The sequence below is a fragment of the Rhineura floridana genome, chromosome 11, assembly GCF_030035675.1.
Source record: "Rhineura floridana isolate rRhiFlo1 chromosome 11, rRhiFlo1.hap2, whole genome shotgun sequence".
Lineage (NCBI taxonomy): Eukaryota > Metazoa > Chordata > Lepidosauria > Squamata > Rhineuridae > Rhineura > Rhineura floridana.
In genome coordinates, this window is record NC_084490.1 from 23,799,076 (window position 1) to 23,820,712 (window position 21,637).

At 43.1% G+C, this 21,637-nt stretch overlaps 1 protein-coding gene across 1 annotated transcript; it reads right to left on the bottom strand.

The window, feature by feature from the left end:
• Positions 1-481: 481 nt before the first annotated feature.
• Positions 482-12,131, bottom strand: ELOB (elongin B). Its single transcript, XM_061590061.1, has 4 exons — positions 11,995-12,131; positions 3,955-4,089; positions 1,945-2,053; positions 482-938 (listed from the first exon to the last, which is right to left on the bottom strand). Exons 1-4 carry the CDS (start codon positions 11,995-11,997, stop codon positions 826-828), a joined length of 360 nt encoding a protein of 119 aa, XP_061446045.1. The 5' UTR covers positions 11,998-12,131; the 3' UTR covers positions 482-825.
• Between the last annotated feature and the right edge of the window lie 9,506 nt (positions 12,132-21,637).

Genomic DNA, 21,637 nt, shown 5'->3' on the forward strand with positions numbered 1-21,637 from the left:
GGGAATGAAATATGCTGCTCATTGACCACATTGGTTGTCCTCCTTTGAAAGTTTGGGGAATTAGCCACATGACACACTGAAAGATCTTAAAACATAGATTTCTCCAAGTAATTTAAAGTGGTATAGGTGTGAGCAGAGTAAGCAGTTTGTTTTTCTAGCTTCCTCACAAAAGCATAATTCCCAGGTTGTTTGAGAGTGATGGAGCCACGACTGTGAATCTGGTTTATAGTTTCACTGTAGATCAAGGGTAGGGAACCTGTGGCCCTCCAGAGGCTGCTGGACTCTTAACTCCCATCAGCATGGCCAATAGGCAAGGATGATGGGAGTTACAGTCCAGCAATATCTGACTGGCCACAGGATACCTACCCCAGGCCTAAAAGAACATTTTTAACATGCAACAAATTCCATAGGGAGAGCCTCTACTAGTCTTTAAGATGCCACAAGACAGTGTTTGATATAAAGTTAAACACCATAAAACAAATTCATTGTAGCACAATCTTTTACTAGTTGTCACAACACAACCCCATCCCCCAAAAGCTCATTTGTGTTTCATCAGAGAGGCCCACAACACAAGCCAAGGAAGGGGGGAGGGAACAGCTGAACTTTTATTGTTTCCAAAACCAAAAATGAAAACATTGCTCTGTTTGATGAGTGGGGAGGGGCTTGGAAGAAGGTGTGGCCTTATTTAGAGAGGGGCGGAGTAAAAGGGGAGCCTGGATTAGAGGGAAAGGGCAGTGCCATGTCTCTCTCCATGTCAGAGGATTGAGGAATGGGGTGGGTGGTGAGGAAGGTCTCTCCACAGCTCTCTCCGCCACCCACTGGCTCTCACTGCACCGCTTGCTCATTAGCGCTGCTGCTGGAGTCCTGAGGCTTCATCACGTCTGGGAGCTCTGGGGGGCTGGAGAAGGGATCAATGCGGAGGGTCTCAAAGGCATCTTCTGTATGTGAGAAGATAAGGCGACAACACGGTCAGTTTGTATTTGCACTACTTCTTGCTGTATAGCTGGTTACTACCCAATCAGAAACCAAAAAAATTCAGAAGTCAACAAAGAGCTAAAGCAGAGACGGGAAACTTTTTTCAGCCCGAGGGCTGCATCCCCTTCTGGGAAACTTTTCAGGGCCCATATATCAATGGTGGGCAAGGCCAGAGGCAAAAGCGGATGGAGCAATGAATATAAGTTTTACTTTCGTACCATAGGCTAATTACACACACTCACATACCCCTCTCTATCTTCCATCCAGGCAAGCAAGAGGGATCATTACAGCTCAAGGACATATTCCAGCCAGGCAAGACCATTCGGGGAGGATGTGAAGCAAGGCTGCTGAAGGGGTGTGACTTGGGGAGAGTTCCGGGGGCCAGTGAGAGAGAGAGGCCTGGAGGGCTGCATTTGTCTCCAGAGCCTGAGGCCTCCCCCCCCCAAGGTTGAGGTTTTTGCAAGCCCGCTGTGAGCAGAACATGATGCCAAATGCATATGCTTCACCAGCTTGTGCCTGTCTTTCCAAAATAGCAGCTGCTCACTCCTACATCAGCCCCAACACACTTTTTTTAAAAAAAGGATTTTACTTCTGCACTGTTCATACAGGCGGGGTGAATTACTGCAGCATCCACAAGGTGAGAAAAAACTGTAGCAGCTATCCCATATTCCTTTGTGTTGTTGCAAGATAGTTTTTCAGCCCAGCAGAAGCAGCTACATGCTATTCCTTTCATCACAAAGGGTGATAAGAAAGGGCTGAAGGGCCAGCAACATTCGGGGGCTTTCCCACAGGCTCATTCCTGCACGAGGCTGAGGGCTCCCTGATCCTTTCCTCCAATGTGAATAGTGACAGAATCATTTTCACTGTTAGCCAGCCTGAAACGATTCAAATGGAAGGGCCGGCTGTAGATTCATGAAAGAAATAAATCCCATCCCATCCCAACCTAGGAAGCAAGGCCAGGCCACTCACCACTGGCTCTGAAGGCCAAGCCAACTGTTGCTGGGGCCTGAGGTCGCGCTGTCTGGCTGGTGAAGCCACAGTCTCCGAGTGTTTTGCTGTCATCCAGCAGCTGGTCGTCCTGGGGGGGGGGGCACAATCACACAGTGAAAGAAATCTTAGCAACACACACTGTTTTTTGACTAACCTGAAACACAGCTACTTCCAAGGTGGGGTGGTTACAAGCAACAAGCCCAAACGATAGCAAATGGCTTATTTTGAGACTGCCTCTGTGTGGACAGCCGTGGCCCCGTAATACCAGCGTACTGGAGAGAGCAAAGGCACATGGCATCACCACAACAGCCTGTATCTGGGGCTGGCGGCAGCGGCAGGGGGGAAGAGAAAACAGATGGGTGTTGACCGAGCATCAGCAGGATCTAAGGTTACAACAGCTATTTCCACATTTATTCTTGGACAGGCTACCATGCTGTGAGAGGGGTGGAGTTAAAAAAAAATAAGCCACCATGTTTTGTGATGCACCGCACTCTGCTTGTCAGAATGGGGAGGCCCCATGTAGCCTTGGTCTCCCCCCAACACTCTCAATCTATGGGTAATGACATTATCTTGGGGTGGTGGTGGTAAGGATGAACTAGGATTCCGGTATGTTGCCCGCATGACAGCTGACAGACTGGTAGGAATCCCCAGAGCATCACTACTGTCCAGGGCTGGCCCAAGCCATGTTGCTGTCCTAGGTGAAGGACAAGATGGTGTCCCCCTCCTATTCCATGTGCAAAAGGTGACCAGAATGGCAGCTGAAACTTACTTTAGTACTACCAATGGGACTGCATCCTCCAGCAGGCTAGCTTAGCGGGTGCAAGCAGGCCACATGAGACACATAGTCTGTCCTCCAGGACCTTGCCGCCACTCCCTACTTTTCAGAATCTGCCATTTGAGACAACTGCATCACCCTGCCTAATAGAAGAGCAGGCTCTGTCACTGCCCAGAAGGCACATCCCAGTCCCAGAGTCAAAAGGGAGAAGGGGGGATGCTGAAAGATAGTATTACTTGGGTCATTCCACGGTTGCCAGAAGGTCATCCTACCCATTGTTCTGGGAGATAAAAAAAAAATCTGAGCCTCTAATTTAAATCAAGGAAAAAACCCACCAACCATGTCCCCAGGTTTCAAAATCCTTGGAAATATTGCTCTAGATTTGAGCCCGGGAGACCCAGGTTAAAATTCCAGTTTAGGATATGAACCGGGGGGGGGGTGAGTATGAGACGACTGCCTCACTGAAATGAGCTGCAAGGGGTGGATGTAGCAAGGGTTATTTTGCCCCCTGGGCTTCTACTGAGACGAAGGGCAGGATATAAATCTAATAAATAAACATAGTCCACTGCAAGTATTATATAGGAAAAAGGGTATGTAATGAAGCCAGTTTCTTGTTCAATCCATCCTTGGTCCCCTCTCTAGGAAAATGGAATCCAGGATGATACTATGGAGCTGGGCTACATGGACTCACCCGGATCAAGACACCACCTTGTAAGGGAAGGAGGGAATACAATGGAAAAGCATTAAGAAGGCTGGTTGGCTGGGCATAAAAGGAACCTTCCGGTACACTCAGATAGCATGCTGAAAAAGGGTTTTTGATGCTAGAAAGATCTAAATGGGTGGTGGGCCAACTGCATCTGCAGGCCAGATACAACCCAATGGGCTGTTAGGTGCTTACCCATTGAGTCACCAGGGCATGACTTCAGATACTTGCATATATCATTTAATGGATGTGCATTTATTTCACGGCAAGATTAAAAAACAACCATACAGCATTCTTAAGGAACATCTGTATGCATCTGAAGACCCCAGATATGTGTCTGTAAAAAATAAAGTCTAATTGATGCAAACAAGCATCCAAAGTCAATTAAGAAGAACGTCACTGAAGTGTCCTCCTAGCAAGATGACAGCCCTAGGGATCACATCCCAGTCATATTAAGAAGGCCCTGGGATATGCTCTTCACTGTGAAAACTTGGGGCATTCTCCCCCATACCTTGTATAGTCTTTGTTCTTCTGGGGGTCTCTTAAGAATCCCCTCAACAATTCTTTTCAGCTCATACACTGTACTGGACTCCTTGGCGTCTGTGAAGATGGTTGTCTTGTGACGTCGGATCATTAGAAAGACATCCTATGGAAGGGGAGGGAAAAGTGGCAATAGATCGTTAGGAAGCATTTAGTGATCCACAATCTTTTTTGGTAGTCTGAGCCATGGAAGTCATTTGTGGTGTAAAAGAAGAAGAGAGAACCTCCAGCTTTTCTAGACCATTCCTACCCATTTCCCTGAAGGCAATTCTTAGTCTGGGAGAGTGATGAGGGAGGCACCCCAAATGCACTGCAGACAGAGAAGGAAACTGTTATCTAATCAATATAACTAACTGAATTTTTAGGAGTAGCTGGCTCTTAGAGAAGGACATATCAAAAACATGAAAACTTCACACATAACTGAAAATAATAGATAGAAATGATGTAAGAGTTAAAATACCTTGTGCAAGTAACATGCTGCTGTCCCGGTGTAAAAAAAACAGCTGACTCTTAAAGAAAGGAAGAACTCAAGTCAGTTTTTTACACCGATGAGACAGCAGCGTGTTACTTGCACAAGGTATTTTAACCCTTACATCATTTTTTATCTACTTTCAGCTTTCAGGTTCATCTGAATCAAAAGCTCTGCAAAAATTCTTTTTAAATCTCAGGTGCATGTTTATTTTCAGTTGTGTGTGAAGTTTTCATGTTTTGATCTGTCCTTCTCCAAGAGCCAGCTACTCCTAAAAATTCAGTTTGTTATATTGATAACAGTGTGTTACATATACCAGACATTTGACCTCTGTATTCCTCTCCACTTATTTGCTTAATCCAGGTTTATTCAAATTAGAGAAACTCTGTAAGGATTTCCCAATTTGGGGTATATGTATAATCTTGTGAAGTTTTATTTTGCATTATGTTCCATTTTAGTTGTCCCTTTTCCTTATTGATTATAGTTTATGAGTGAGCTTTCACCAGATCATGGTATTGTTCATTTTTAATAAATTCATAAACGTATTATAGTTTACATTTTTAGGTACTTCTTATAATTGATTTTAATGTTGTTTATATGTATAATTTTACACTTGACAAAGGGTTTTTTGATACCCAAAACCATTGGGCTGCAACAAACAATTACTACTTTTATTTTCGGCTGGTTGCTGGCTCAGCACTTCAAGGCCTTTCCTCTCTTTGTCTGTGGTGCTTATAAGTCTGAGCAACTGATAGGAAGAGGCTTTATACTTGGTCAGACTATCTGCCCATCTAGCCCAGTACTCTACCTAGCAGTGGCTTTCTAGGGCCTCAGGCAAAGGGCTTTCCCATCATCTTTTACCCAATGCACTTAACTGGAGATGCCAGAGATTGAACCTAGAATCTTCTGCATGCAAGGAAGGTGTTCTCTCCCCCTTACAGTTGTTGACCCAAAGCCCAGTTGGGAGAGATTTTTCCTAATCTAAGAAGAAAGTAGTGTGCGTGTCCCCCAGATAAGATTGTTAAGGTGTATACAGGCACAGATGTTTCCTTTGAAAAGATCTTTGGCCAGATTTCCACAAGCAGAATGAGCTGGTGGAATGCATGGAACCATTTCAGACTGCAGGTGGGGAAAAAATAACAAATCCTCCCCAATGCCAAAAACAAAAATATCTTTTGTTAGAGAACTAGCATATCAGCAACCGGAATAGAACTTCTCTTTGCAATGTTACAGCTTTCTGCTTGCAGGGCATTTTACATGGAGGAGCAGTCCAAGCCATTGTGTCCCGTCCACCTGCTTCCTGAAGTGGTGCAGTCCACTATACCATCTCAGCATTCTACCAGCGCATTCTGCTGCATGTGTAGACTAGCCCTTACATTTCTTTTGGCACAAGGTGCCATATGCCCTAAGGAAAATGATGGCATCCATGTAACTTACTTCCTTTGGATTTTGAGTAAACAAGGTTAGCATCTTGTTATCGTGGTCTAAACCACCATTTTGCAGGAACGTGAGTGAACATGCTCAGTAGACACTGAACATAGCATATCAGTCACTATCTCTATTGTCTTTTCGGCACCTGCTGAAAACTGTCCTTTTTCAACAATACTTTTAAGTGGAGATTTTTATCCCAGTCTGTTTTGGGTTTGAAACTGTGTTTATATATCCTACTGTTTTATATATGTTTTTATTGTATTGTAAAATCACTTCAAGATGCTTCACTGGAAACAATTCATAAATGAAAAAACAAATATGCTTTGAGAAGTTAAATTTGTATGGGCCAATCTCCAGCCACGTCAGAACTTGAGAGAAGTGTCTAGATCTGGAGATTTTTGAACACATCTTTGTGACTCAGTTTGGATGCAAGAATACACAACTAATTTTGAGGGATTTTCTGTGATGAAGGTACCTATGTTGATTTTTTAAATAAAAAAATACATTTTAAATATTAATATTTGAGGAAATCATTTTTGTTCTCATACACACATAAAGGCCTTTGTGGGATACAATTTCCCTGCAAGAATAAAATTATGTATAATGCAATCCTATGCATGTTTAGTTGGAATTAAATCTCACCAACTTCAAGGAAACTTACTCCCAAGGTAGGAGTGCTTAGGACTGCAGTTTTAGGCTTCAAGCCTATGCATGTTTACCAGGGAGCAGTCTCTACTGAGCTCCCCGATATTCACTTTCAACAAAACATGCACAGGATCACGCTGCATACGCCTGATCCTATGCAGGGCACAAAATATTTCTAATTATGGATAGCCCAAGATTTTGGAGCTTCAGGCTTTTTTCACCACGCTATCCCACAGGCTCAGAACTACTTAGCACGGCTGTTACATTCGTAGATTCCATTTTCAAAGCACCTTGAAGTGTTCAGTGTGTTTATTCTCTCAACTACTGAGTGAGATAAGTCAGTATTCTTCCCATCTTTTAGTGTGGAAACTCAGGCCAGTGGAAAGTAACATACCCAGGGCCACACAAGGAGATAGTGGCAGAGTAATTACCTCCCAAACTGAAGGCCGATGCTCCAAACAGTAGACATTGCAAAATTTCTCCTATAAGCTGCTACCAGCCTTTCATACATACATAATTATTAATATTAAATGCAAATTTATAGGCCTTATTATTATAAAGCCAGATGCCCATTCTAAATACATTGAAATAACAATAGTGATGAAGAGCTCCAAATGCAGTTTATTTTCCTTTCTGCCTCCCAAATATCTTAATTTGTAAACCTGTTCATTTGGATCTTGTTTCATTTCCCCTCTTTAGAATCAACAAATTTTAGATATCAGCATATCCCAGAATAGTACAGCAGCAGTTTTGAACCGGCATATAATACAAATACATGATTTTAAGTATATATATTAGCCCTGCTGCTCCTCACACTTGGGTAACATTTCCAGACTGATCTCCCATACTCAGCACCCCCTACTCCAAAAGTAACCCAAAGGCTTTTATCCTCAAGTGAAAATCTTATTACTGTTTTAAACAGTAAAGGAAGGTTCTCCTACCCAATTCTTAATCAACCCAATTTTACAGAAACCAATCTCTTGCTTGGTTCATCTCTGGGTATGAAAATATTTATCCCAAATTGCAGACATGTGGGCATATGCAGCAGATAGTGTCAGAAGATCCACGTTCAAATCTCTGCAGAGTCAAAAAACTAACTGGGTGACCCTGGACCAGTCATGCTTCTTCAGTCTTTCATACTTCACAAGGCTGTTGTGAGGATAAAATGGGGGAGGGGGCAGGGAAAGGGAATGACCATGTATGCTTCCATTAATTGTTGAGTAATGGTTGACCACAGTTCCAGACTCATAAGCCATCTTCAAACTCTTTTGCCTTCTTGTAAGGTTAATTAATGGTGCTCAATGGGGTACAACTGCCCCTGAAAGACCAGGTCCACAGCCTGGGGGTCATTCTTGACTCCCAGCTGTCCATGGAGGCTCAGGTCTTGGCTGTGAGCCGGGCAGCGCTGTATCAACTCCATCTGATACGGAGGCTGTGCCCCTACCTTCCCAATCATCTGTTCCCATCGGTGGTACATGCCCTGGTCTCCTCTTGCCTAGACTACTGTAATGCACTCTACGTGGGGTTACCCTTGAAAACAGTCCGGAAGCTGCAACTGGTACAGTATGCGGCGGCTCGCCTGATTAAAGGCAGCCGCCGGCGAGATCACATCACTCCAATGCTAAAGGAGTTGCACTGGTTACCGGTTGTTTTCCGGGCCCAATTCAAGGTGTTGGTTCTGACCTTTAAAACCCTATACGGTTTTGGCCCAGTCTATCTGAAGGAGCGCCTCCAGCATCAGCAGCGATGCCGCCCAACAAGATCAGCCTCAAAAGGCCTTCTCTCTATCCCACCGGTTAAAACAGCTAGGCTGGTGAGGCCTAGGGAGAGGGCTTTTTCAACTGTGGCCCCCACTTTGTGGAATTCCCTCCCAAATGATCTCCGCCATGCCCCCTCTATGATGAGCTTCCGCCGGGCCTTGAAAACCTGGCTCTTCAGGCAGGCTTTTGGGGTGGGCTAGGTTTTATTATTGTTGTTGAGATTTTTAATGTTTTAATGTATTTGTATGTTTTTATTTTGTATGTCGCACAGAGTGGCTGGACAACCAGCCAGATGGGCAACCAATAAATAAATAAATAAATAAGAAAACAAGAAAATAACAGTGTTGCGATCCACCATAGGACAGGATGAGACCCAAGTCATGACTTGAAGACCAATGTCTCAAAGGGAGGACCGAGTAAAAAAAACAAAAAAGAGCTGAATGATTGAGAAGCTGGAGCAACTCCCCTAAGACGAAAGTTTGCAGCATTTGAGGCTTTTTAGTTTAAAGAAAATGTGTGTAAGAAGTGACATGACAGAAACGTATAAAATTATGCATGGCATAGAAAAAGTGGATAGAGAAGTTCTTCTCCCTCTTTCATCACACAAGAACTCGTGGACATCCAACGAAGCTGAATGTTGGAACAGTGCATATTTATTTATTTATTTTATTTTATTTATTTATTTGGTTGCATTTATATACCGCCCTTAGCAAATAGCTCTCAGGGCGGTAAACAGCATAGGGTAAAATACATATATGGCAATAATAAAATCACAAAAACATATATGACATAAAAACAAATACAGTTAAATAGAAAATAAAAATAAAGACTTAGTATACAAGATTAAAAAGCTAAAAAGATTAGAGTGATTAAAATGCCTGGGAGCATAAAAAGGTCTTTACCTGGCGCCGAAAAGATAATAGTGTAGGCGCCAGGCGTACCTCTTCGGGGAGGCTATTCCACAACTCGGGGGCCACCACAGAAAAGGCCCTAGATCTAGTAACCACCCTCCGGGCTTCACAATGAGTTGGTACCTGGAGGAGGGCCTTCGATGACGAACAAAGCGAACGGGTAGGTTCATAGTGGGAGAGGCGTTCCACCAGGTATTGCGGTCCCACGCCATGTAAGGCTATATAGGTCATAACCAACACCTTGAATCTCGCCCGGAAGCAAATAGGTAGCCAGTGCAGGCGAGCCAGAACAGGAGTTATATGCGAAGACCGACTGGTCCTCATCAATAATCTAGCTGCCGCATTCTGCACTAGCTGAAGCTTCCGAACTGTCTTTAAGGGCAGCCCAATGTAGAGTGCATTACAGTAATCCAATCTCGAAGTTACCAGAGCATGGACAACTGAGGCGAGGTCATCGCCGTCCAGATAGGGGCGTAGTTGGGCTACCAAACGGAGATGGTAAAACACATTCCGTGCCACCGAGGCCACTTGAGCCTCAAGAGACAAGGAAGGGTCAAAAAGAACCCCCAGACTACGGACCTGTTCTTTCAGGGGGAGTGTAACCCCATCCAGAACAGGATGCACATCCACCATCTGAGCGGGGAAGGCGTTCACCAACAGTGTCTCAGTCTTGTCTGGATTGAGTCTCAGTTTATTAGCTCTCATCCAGTCCATTATCGCGGTCAGGCAACGGTTCAGCACATCAACAGACTCACCTGAAGATGAAAAGGAGAAATAGAGTTGCGTGTCATCAGCATACTGATGACAACGCACTCCAAAACTCCTGATGACCGCACCCAGAGGCTGCATGTAAATGTTAAAAAGCATGGGGGACAAAACCGACCCCTGAGGGACTCCACAATGGAGAGTCCAGGGTGTCGAGTAATGTTCCCCAAGCACTACCTTCTGGCGACGATCTGCGAAGTAGGAGAGGAACCACTGCCAAGCAGTACCCCCAACTCCCAACTCCGCGAGTCTCCCCAGAAGAATACCATGGTCGATGGTATCAAACGCCGCTGAGAGATCAAGGAGAATCAACAAAGTCACACTCCCCCTGTCCCTCTCCCGACAAAGGTCATCATACAGGGCGACCAAGGCTGTTTCAGTGCCAAAACCGGGCCTAAAACCGGATTGAAACAGATCCAGATAATCGGTTTCATCCAAGAGCACCTGGAGTTGGCTAGCAACCACCCGGAATTAACTACGGAATTCACTCCTGCAGCAGTGATTGCCACCAACTTGGATGGCTGTAAAGAGGACTAGACTGATTTATGGAGGACAAGGCTATCAGTGACTCCTATCTGCGATGGCTATGCTCTGCCTCCACAGTTGGAGGCAGTATGTTTCCAAATACTTGTTGCTGGAAAACACAGGAGGGGAGAGTGCTCTTGTGCTTAGGTCCTGCTTGCAGGCTTCCCATAGGTATCTGATTGGTTACTATGAGGTCAGGATGCTGGACTAGACGGGCCACTGGCGTGATCCAGAAGGCTCTTCTTATGTTCCAGTGATCACTGTTTGTCACCCAACTCTCAGTGGCTGCATGCGATGTCCTCATCCGAGCACCCTTTTATACTTGGGAAGTCTCATTCCCCAGCCTGCCAGCAATTAAGAGTACTCAGGTTCCTTCAACCTTTCTGTGTGGTTCCAGTGTCCTAATATATACTTGAATGCAATTTCCATTGCTGCCCCCCTGCCCCAAGTTCTTCCTGAATCTTTGTCAACTTAAGGCAGCATGACACAACCTGGCCTGACATGTGTCAAGTGGTTCATTAAACCTTGCTGGCAGGTGTGTAGGAATCTTAGCTACGAGGCCACCCAACATAGGAATGCCACCCTCCCCCACAACAGGGTTCCAGCTACGCAATCATAGTCCATGTGTGTTTTAACATGTGCATCTGTGGTAGCAAAAACGACCACACAGGTCAATTGCAATAAAAAGAAAGAAAAAGGAGTGAGGCATGCTTTAGGAAAAGGCAGAAGGGCTATAACTAGACAACTGTGCCAAAGCAAGGTTAATTACATTAGCACAATGTAGTGATATGAGTTCTAGAGTAGGACCAGAGTTCAAATTCTCCCAAAAAAGGGGGTGGGGTACACGCACCTTCCTGAGCGACTTTTACCAATATTTCCTGCTCAGTCTAACCTACCTCATAGGACTGTTGTGAGGATAAATTTGGGGGCTGGGGCAAAACCATGCACACTGAGTAAGGACAGGATAGCAGGTAACAACAATAATAGGGAGTGGAAAGAGAAAAATGCAGAGAAGGTGGACAGAAAAGGGAAGAACGTGAGACTCAAAGGTACCTTTTGACAAGGGAAACGGGGGGGGGGGCTGGGAAAGAGTTGCTACCAGGGTGGGTTGGTGGGTAGGTAGGGGGAAAGATGGTGGCCACCAAGGAAGATCGTTGGGGTGGTGGTAAAAGGAGGGGGGGAAGACTGCCGCGTATAGGGAGGGGGTAATGGGGGGTGTAAGGGTGACGCAAAATAAATAATGAAGTGGGGGGAAGCAGAGATAAAGGGGAATGAGGCGGGACGGGAAGAGATATGTATGTAAATGAATGAGGGTTATAGAAAAAGGGATAGGAAAATAAAAGGTGAAGGGGTTGACTGAGGGGCGGGGGAAGGAGGAGGAAGTGGGAGGGAAAGAGCCTTCATCGGTAGTTATAACATTATTATTATTACTACTATTGCTCTTGCTATTAATTTTACTGACTCCTTCCCCATCCACCCACCCCCTGTGCCCCTCCCCTACTCACCATATCTGCAGCTGAACCTCAGTCCAGACCCCCCAGAGAGGAAAAAGCAGCAAAACCCCCAGTATCCCAACATGCACCGCAAACTCAGGACAGCCCACCTCGGTTTGACTAGAGAAGCAGGGCGGCGCATGCGTTTCAGGACGGCTGATGGCTTTCAATGGGGAGGGGAAGCAAAAAGTTCGCACGGAAGGAACCATAGAGATAGGGAAGGGGAAAGGCAGGCCTAGCGTAGAGGCGGATCGCCGCCATATTGAGAAGGGTAACCTGCAATGTAGCCATGCTGAGGTCTCCGCATATAAATACTCACCGCCTCCCAAAGCCCCATTTTATGATGCACCGCAACTGCTTTTCTCTATGGCAACGCGGGGTTTCCGCGAGTTCGGAGAGGTCAAGGGTTGCCGCCGAGCTCTTCCTCCGTCAAGACTCCCATTGGTCCCCGCGGGAACCTTTTAATCATTGTATCGGTGCATTTGATCCTATGCCTCGAGGGCGCTGCGTAATTAAGAACCATGCGCACGGCCTTCGCTGGGAACCATATTGGGAATGTCAAAAGATGGGTTACGGATGCTGCCCACATATCACTATGGAGAGATGGTCAAGCTCAAGGATTATTATGAAACTGTGGGCTGAAAGTGTTGCCATCTTGAGTAGGATTTTTTTTTTGGAAGGACCACCATTTTGTAGCATTGTATTTCTTAGACACTAGACACCAGAGTTTGGCTCACTCATTTCCCGCCTGTGGCACCCAACAGACCCACATTAAGAACATAAGAACATAAGAAGAGCCTGCTGGATCAGGCCAGTGGCCCATCTAGCCCAGCATCCTGTTCTCACAGTGGCCAACCAGGTGTCTGGGGGAAGCCCGCAAGCAGGACCCGAGTGCAAGAACACTCTCCCCTCCTGAGGCTTCCGGCAACTGGTTTTCAGAAGCATGCTGCCTCTGACTAGGGTGGCAGAGCACAGCCATCATGGCTAGTAGCCATTGATAGTCTGTCCTCCATGAATTTGTCTAATCTTCTTTTAAAGCCATCCAAGCTGGTGGCCATTACTGCATCTTGTGGGAGCAAATGCCATAGTTTAACTATGCGCTGAGTAAAGAAGTACTTCCTTTTGTCTGTCCTGAATCTTCCAACATTCAGCTTCTTTGAATGTCCACGAGTTCTAGTATTATGAGAGAGGGAGAAGAACTTTTCTCTATCCACTTTCTCAATGCCATGCATAATTTTATACACTTCTATCATGTCTCCTCTGACCCGCCTTTTCTCTAAACTAAAAAGCCCCAAATGCTGCAACCTTTCCTCGTAAGGGAGTCGCTCCATCCCCTTGATCATTCTGGTTGCCCTCTTCTGAACCTTTTCCAACTCTATAATATCCTTTTTGAGATGAGGCGACCAGAACTGTATACATCATTCTGTCGTCTTAGGAGCTATTTGGGTGTCCGGCCAGGAACAGGGGCTGTTCTCTACACCATTTCTTTATCCACTACTGTTTTTGGAGGGAATTTGCTGTCCTGATGAATTTTTGTAATGTGCAAGAAAGTGGTATTCCATTTACATAACAACTCAGTTTACTAATTTAACAAAGGGCTAGTTTACAATTATCCTGAACTCTGTCACTTAAGACTGCAGGAGTAAAAGTTCCCTAACACCTGCAATCCCCACTTCCACCCCCAATCTTGCAAGTAAAAAACTAGCATGCCAGAAAAGTCTAGGCAAAACACATTTCCCTGACATGCAAGTTTTGTGGGCACTTGAGATTTCCCCCAGCCCTAGGGTGGTTGTTCAAACATGAAAGCTTTGCCACCCTTTCCCAGTCTAGCACTGCACAGTCCAGGAAAAGCAGTGTCACTAGATTCTACTGGTAAAATAATCTGACCAGAAATGCGACTAGCGCAGTCCCAAGCACTTTCTGGTACTTGTATCTGCTTTTTTTGGTATGTGCACTATGGGAAGGCAAAAGCCAGGTATAATACTTGTTTACTGCTCTCCCTGAAATGGCTCATTCATACATATCAATTGTGTGTGACTGGTGTCAGGCACATGGCGCTGGATTTATGCACAAGCTAAGTAGGCTACAGCATGCTGATGTTTAAATATACTGTTAATGCGAACGGCCAAGTTTCTTTTTTCCTTTCCCCCCTTTTTTTGGTTTATATTTTTTCATTTCTTTTTTCGGTAATGAAATTGGCTTTTTTTAAAAAGTAAGCTACAGCTTAGGGTCTCTGGTTATGAGGATCCTCTGGATAATAATAATAAAAAAATTAAATTTCAAGTTTTACCTAATTGGTTAATCAGTTAAAAATAAAGGAAACTGTAACCAACTCTTAAACAGACACGATCGTTCTGATATGATAAAGATATGCTTATTGGCTGCACAATTATTGGTCACATTATGTATATAAATCTGTGCAGAAGTTACTATAATTTATATCAAAATTTATTTAGGCCATGATTGCTTTAAAAATCACTTCTTTCTTTCCATTTATTTTTGATTTTATCATTAATCACTAATCATATGATTATATAGAAGTGGTTTTTGACCTAAGAAAAGATTTTTTTTTAAAAAAAAACATTCTGTTGTACAATGCCCTGATGTTTTGCAAGAGGGCAGTATATAAATATTTTTATAAATGAACTCAGTAAAACGAAGAAGCTGTCAAACAGCACCAGTGGCAGATGAGGTCTGGTTCAGGTCAAGTGGAGACCACACCAGACCTGACCCAGACAGTGTGTGTAACTGTTCTTGTATTGCTGTACCTTAAACATTTTTATATATGCTGAATAAAAACCTATAAGGTATTTTTATTTAAAGTTATTTCATATACAAATAGGCTTATTACAAGATATATGTTTTAGTTAGATTGTTTTTACTTGCATAATATTTATATGCACATATAAAAGTTCATTATTTCTCTTATTATACATTCAGTTAGAATAATATTAAAAAATGTCTCGGCAACGTTATGTGGCCTCTGAAACTTGATATAGCTTAGGGCCTCAGCATATCCTTATCTGGCTCTGTATGCACAGTGTAGCCAAGTGTATTTGAAGGTCAGGGGATAATGTACCATTGACAGCAACATTGTTTATGTCACTCTCAAATGACAATTTCCCATCTTTTCTTCCTTGACTAGTGTAAAATAGTTCATTGTGTACTACTACTGGCCCACTCACGTGGGCTATGAAGTCTGTTTGTTGTGCAACACTATTGCTCTAAAGTTTTGCAGCGAGAAGCAACATGTACACAGATGTAAAAAGAAATCTTTATTCAAAGGTTTGATTTTTCAGTGTTCTTACAAGACAAGGACATTTTCATGAGTTAAAATCTAATGTTGAGATATGTGCAGAAATGTAGTATGTTTTTGGGGAAAAAATGAGTACCCAACACAGTCAAAAGATCTTCCTAATGTCACTGTCACCTTTAAGGTTTTCAGTGCACACTCACAAACAAACCCCAAGAAATGGTCATGTCTTTGCAAAGAATCCCAAGTATTTCATTGACAGAATGATCCTTAGCATGCTTATTCAGAAGTAAGTAATACTGAGTTGAGTTTGGCTTGATCTGAATTAACATAGCACATAGAATTAACATATGCACGGACTTCCGGGAAGGGTGACTTCGCTTGTGCCTGCTTTTGGGACGGGCTCCCGCCTCAAAAGAAGCTTATTCAGATATAAATCAGTCAGAACATTTTTTTTTTTTGACTGATGAAATTTCTCCCGGGCAGGGAGAAACGTAGAGATCAACCTCAAAAGCCTGTTTTTGTTGGGAGGACTGGATTTCATTAATTTATGAGATAAGGTCCAACCAACAATGCCGGACGGACTTCCTAACAAGCTCTATCTGCTTAAGCGATACGTTTATCTTTTCTTTAAAGAGAGAACGGACTAACAGGCAAGCACCCTTCTTTCTATTATTTTTTTTACTTGGTTTAAATTGTTGCAGCAAAAGGAGATTTGTCAGATTGATCGGCTTTGGACAACTTCTGGGTGAGATATAGCTCTTCTCTGTTATTCACGAAATTAACAGCTTATCTCTGTTTCTGTCGCAAAAAGCTGTCCTGGAAGTGCATTCTAAAGATAATAAACAGAAGAGGGATTTCTATTCCTGATTTCTATTCCGAGGAATATTATATTGTCTGGGACTATTCTCTTTTTGGTCTATTTTATATTGACGAATCTGCTTCTTCATGACGCCACTAACTGTTTTGATGCTGGGAACTAAATTTGTTTTGCATTCTTGAACATAGAGAGATAAGGCAGGTTGCTCTGTTTATACTGTGATGTCATCAAGCCTGGAATATTAACCCAATTGTTGCTGAAATAAGAAGTGGTTCTTCTTTATTTTTGTTTTGCTTGGTTTTCGTGGTTTTAAAAATGGCAATCAAGAAAGTGGCTGAGAATCTGGAAGTAATTATGTTTCAGAAAATAATGGATGAGATTGAGATAACGAAACAAACCCTGCGACAGGGTAGTAAGGAGCTGAAAATTGAACTGAGCAAAATGACGCAGGAGCTTAAAGAAATAGGGGATCCTGTGAGAGAGGAGAATGAGATCAGAGATGAGAAAAGAAAAAATAAAGGGAAGATACAAGCCCTGGAGATTGGAACAAATGTGGAATTGGAAAAAGATCTGGAGTTTATGGATTTTAGAAATAAAATCTACTGTTTGGAATTTAACGTTATCTCTGAAGAAATTAATGAAGATATTAGAGATAAAGTTATCAATGGCTTGGATAATCTTCTGGACTGGAATGATGTGATGGAGCTTGATATAGAGAAAATCTATGGAATTAACTGCAGCCATGTGACAATGGAAAAACTCTTAAGAGATGAGCCAGTGCATTTTGTAAAAAAGAAGAACACAGATATGACTTTACAACAGTATTTCAGCAACTTATTCAGAATGGATGGCAAGAAAATATTTGGGATAGAGGAAATTCCCATCAGACTCTTATTATATGACTATGGCTACAACAGCAAGATTATTATGGAATACTGATAATGGAAGATTGGACACTGAAATTACTGGACTTAACAGGACTATTGAAGATGGAAGATGGAACTAATAGGGATAATGGAATAATGGCTATTGAAATTATTGGACCTAACAGATTCTGATGAGATGGATTAATCGAAATGTTTATTTGGACTATGGTTATGACAATAAGATTATTATAATTATTAACGAGATGGATTAATTGACATGTTTATTTGGAGAAAAATTGATAGATATATTTCTTAAAGAATTGAAACCTCTCTTTGACTTTTTGTGGAAAGAATAAAGTAATGTTTATGAGATTTGATGATTAATTAAGATAACTACTGGAGGAAAGTGATTTTATAATATGATTTAAGAGACAGGATTGTTATATATTGTAGACCTATAACTGATTTGATATGTGACAAATGGGAAGTCAACATTTTATTTTTTTTTTGTTTAATCATTTTTGTTTTGTTTTGTTTTTTGTCTTTGAATGTTTTATGATTTTGTTTTCTATGTTTTATGAAAATTTGAATAAAAATTATTGTAAAAAAAAGAAAAAAAAGAATTAACATATGCACATAGGCAGTCATTGAATTGGATCTAAAATTGCCCTTGGGGTCCAATTAAAAAGTTAGTCCTGACTTAAGTCCTAGTGATTTAATTGAGCTTTAAATACAACTAAATCTGGATCCAACCCATTGTTCTGTTTTACTTGTCAGGACCAGCTTCTCAAGGGATCGGTGTGTTTAATTAACTACTAGATTTTATAGTCTCAAAAATGGGGGAAAATAAAATGTTGGGGTTTTTTTTGCCCCGAAGCCCTGGGCACATCTTACAATCTGTTTTGCATCTTGAGATACTAATCCAATTAAGTCTGCAAAACTCTTCCTTCATGCCAGCCCCTGTTATAAAGTGCAGATTTGGGGAGCAAATACACCACTCTCAGGTTTCTCTTTACCTCTACCCCAACCTCATTTTTTAACCTGCTCCACGAGCTAGAGGGAGCCCCAGCTGACGAAGCGTCAAGGCGAGTTAAGCAGCACAGCGAGTTCAGCAGCAGGACGACAAGGCCAGGGCCCCCCACTCTGCCTGCCTGTTCCCTGACCTCAGCTAAACCACAGTTTCCAACCCATTGACGTAATAAACCTTAAACAAAACTATGCAGGTAAGAAGCCAGCAGGGGTGTGGGGGCTTTCCAGTGTTTTGCACCGCCTGCAGCATGTACGACTATCTGCCTGTTGGACAGAAGTTGTGGGTGTGCTCTCGGTGCAATGAGCTCCTGGCTCTCCGGGAACGACTTCATCTCCTTGAGGCCAAGGTGGTGGACCTGGAAAAGCTGAGAGAGGCAGAGAGATGTGTGGAGGAGGCCTTCAGGGACGTTATAGCTGTGTCCCACTCCAATGATGATAGCTCTTCTGCTATCATGGAGAACAACGGTCTCAGGGAAGGAGAGCATCCAGCTGAGGAAGAGGAAAACGATCCCTTAGAAGGGACCCATTCCTTGGGGGATGAGCAGCTATCCTCTCGTGCCAAGGATATATCTCCAGAGGGTGGAGGGATCCTTGTAGTGGGTGATTCGATCATTAGGAACATAGACAGTGGGGTGTGTGATGGGTGTGTAGACCGCAAGGTGTTTTGCCTACCTGGTGCAAAGGTTGCGGATATCGCCCGTCGTTTAGATAGTTTGGTAGACAGTGCTGGGGAGGAGTCAGTGGTCGTGGTGCACGTTGGCACCAACAACATGGGGAAATGCAGCCGTGAGGTCCTGGAAGCAAAATTTAGGTTGCTAGGTAGGATGCTGAAAGCCAGGACCTCCAAGGTGGCTTTCTCTGAAATGCTACCGGTTCCACGCACAGGGCCAGCCAGACAGGCACAGCTTTGCAGTCTCAATGCGTGGATGAGACGATGGTGTCGGGTGGAAGGGTTTGGATTTGTTAGGCACTGGGGAACATTTTGGGACAAGCCGGGCCTGTACAAAAGGGACGGGCTCCACTTGAACCAGAATGGAACCAGACTGCTGGCACTTAAAATTAAAAAGGTGGCAGAGCAGCTTTTAAACTGACTGAGGGGGGAACCCCGACAGGAGCTGAGGAAGGTCCGGTTCGGAATAAACCTCCCCCTGGGATAAAGACCAAAGGAATGATGAAATTTTAAAGGGGTAGGCCTAGAAGTAGGCATTGTGAGAGCAGGGGCACAGGATATAAATTCAGAAGAGCATAATTACCACAGGCCAAACCACAAGTGCCAAAGACACTTGAAGAGAGACACTGCTTACAAGTGCCTGTACGCTAATGCTAGGAGCCTCTGAACCAAGATGGGAGAACTGGAGTGCTTGGTCTTAGAGGAGAGCATTGATATAGTGAGCATAACGGAGACCTGGTGGAATGGAGAAAACCAGTGGGATACGGTTATCCCTGGATATAAACTATATCGGAAGGACAGGGAAGGACGTATTGGTGGCGGAGTCGCTCTATACGTGAAAGAAGGCATTGAATCCAGCAAGCTCGAAACCCCAAAAAAGGCGGACTCCTCCACAAAATCGTTGTGGGTGAGGTCATATGTAAGTAGCTGGCATTTGAGTCTTGCGAGAGCTGCAGGAGGTGAGACCAGGGATGGAAGGATCTGTCAGCTCTTTCAGTTTCCCATTTTCCAATCTTAAATTCAGTTCCCCGCATTTCTGCAGCAATTTGTGATTCCCCCCCTTTAAAAAAAAATCCTTACGAAAATTCTTCAACATTTTAATGTGAATTTTCTCCTAATAAACTAATTTTTGTATGCAAATGTACACATTTTTGCAAGCAATGTCTCCTAATATGCATTCTGTATGTTATGTTCACCAATATATATTTATTTTTATGTACACTGTTTGCATTTTTGTAAACATTGGTTGGAGTGTCTCTTCCCAGATGCCCCTTCTCAGCTGCCCCAGTACTCTGAAAGGACTCACAATTGGTCTCCAGTGACCTCCTTCGTGATCCAACAAGGCTCAGGTACTGAATGACTATGTCCAGCTCCAGCCTGGATTCCTCAGAACCACCCAATCATGTTCAAAAGTAGAAAAGGCTTCCTTGTGCTTCCCATGGGGAACCTGACTAACTTGAAAGAAAAATAACAAACATCGTTTAGGAAGAAAAGGGGCCAGAGAGCAGAGACAAGGGTCAGGGGCCTAGTTAAGGAAAAGCAAAAGTCTTACTCCCATAGCCAAATAGATTATTCTTTAAGGGGTATTACTTTGTCCACTGCAGTGACTGAGCTTGAATTTCTCAGAAAATCCAAACAAGGGTGCTTATTTAATTATGGCAGAATATGCTTGCTGGAGAAATCCACTATTTGCAAGGGACAATGAATGGCCCGATTAGATGTGTTACCTGCATTAGATATGTACTGAGTTCAGGGTATTAATTAGGCATGCACATATATGATTACTGGGTTACTGCGGGGAACTACGTTTCCACAGCATCCACTCTAGGGAAGATCCTTAGCAGAAATCACTGGGGCGTTCCCTAAATGGTACTGAGCTTAAGCTTAATTTTTCCGTGGCTTGAATTTCCTCTGATTATTTGCATTATCAACATGGTCTTTGCTCAGAGGAAAGCCAAAGTACACATATAATCCCCGGGGTACTTGAAGAGTTCCAGATCAGCCAACCACAGTATTTTGTGTCATTTTAGTGAATCCTAATAAAGATATTGCCCTATGGTGGAGTTTGGATTTTATTTTTCCTAATAGATCAACATGGCTGCCTATGCTATTTTGTGTAGGAAAAAGTAATGTGGCTTGAGTAGTGATACCTGTGTATATATGTTGGTTTTGCTGTCTGTGGTGACTAGTGAGTGATTCACTAATAGGCAAAAAACCTTGCAATTTAAGAACATACCTATAGCCCACAGATCTATCAAACTTTAAAAAGCAGGGAAATTGGGCAGCTATAGTGAATGCAACAGGGGAGCAGGAGACCTGACCTCCTCTCTGAGATATTGTACTGTCCTACAAATTTGTCAAAATGCAAACACAATTTGGGTTGGTTTTCACAGTCCAATCCACTTCCTGTGTAGCTTGGAAGAATTTTGTAACATGTGCGTCTGGGCATCTGGGGAGTGGTGGCAACACCTGCCATCTCCAAAGATGGAGAATTATATTTTTGTATGTTTGTTGTTCTTCTTACTTTGCTTCTTTCCTGTGTTACTAATGTTTCTACAGACAATCTAATCTAGAACATTTTATTTCCCTCACTATTCATCCTAGAAATCTGTGTCAAATTTATTTTTATTAATTTCAAAGCCTTTTATTGGTCAATGTCATATGATGGTGAAGACAGCCTTTTGTGTTTTATATTGGAGGTTATGTTCTATTTCTATTTTGGGTGTATTAACAGTTGAATCTGAAACTGCAGTTTGGTGTAAAATCAGACTGATTACAATATGTTGCTACTTCAGCAATGACTCTAGCTGTTGGAAAAAAGAGGATGCATGTTTTCAGCTTGCTATATTTAAACTACTTCATTTAAGGCAAGGTGGGCGCAATCAATTAAAAACATAGAGCACACCTAGAATTTTGCTAGAATGTATTTCACCTCCCACTGTTTTATCTTGTGCAAATCAGACACTCCTGGGGTCCACTGAAGACTATCCTGCAGAATTCAGTGCCATTATTCTACA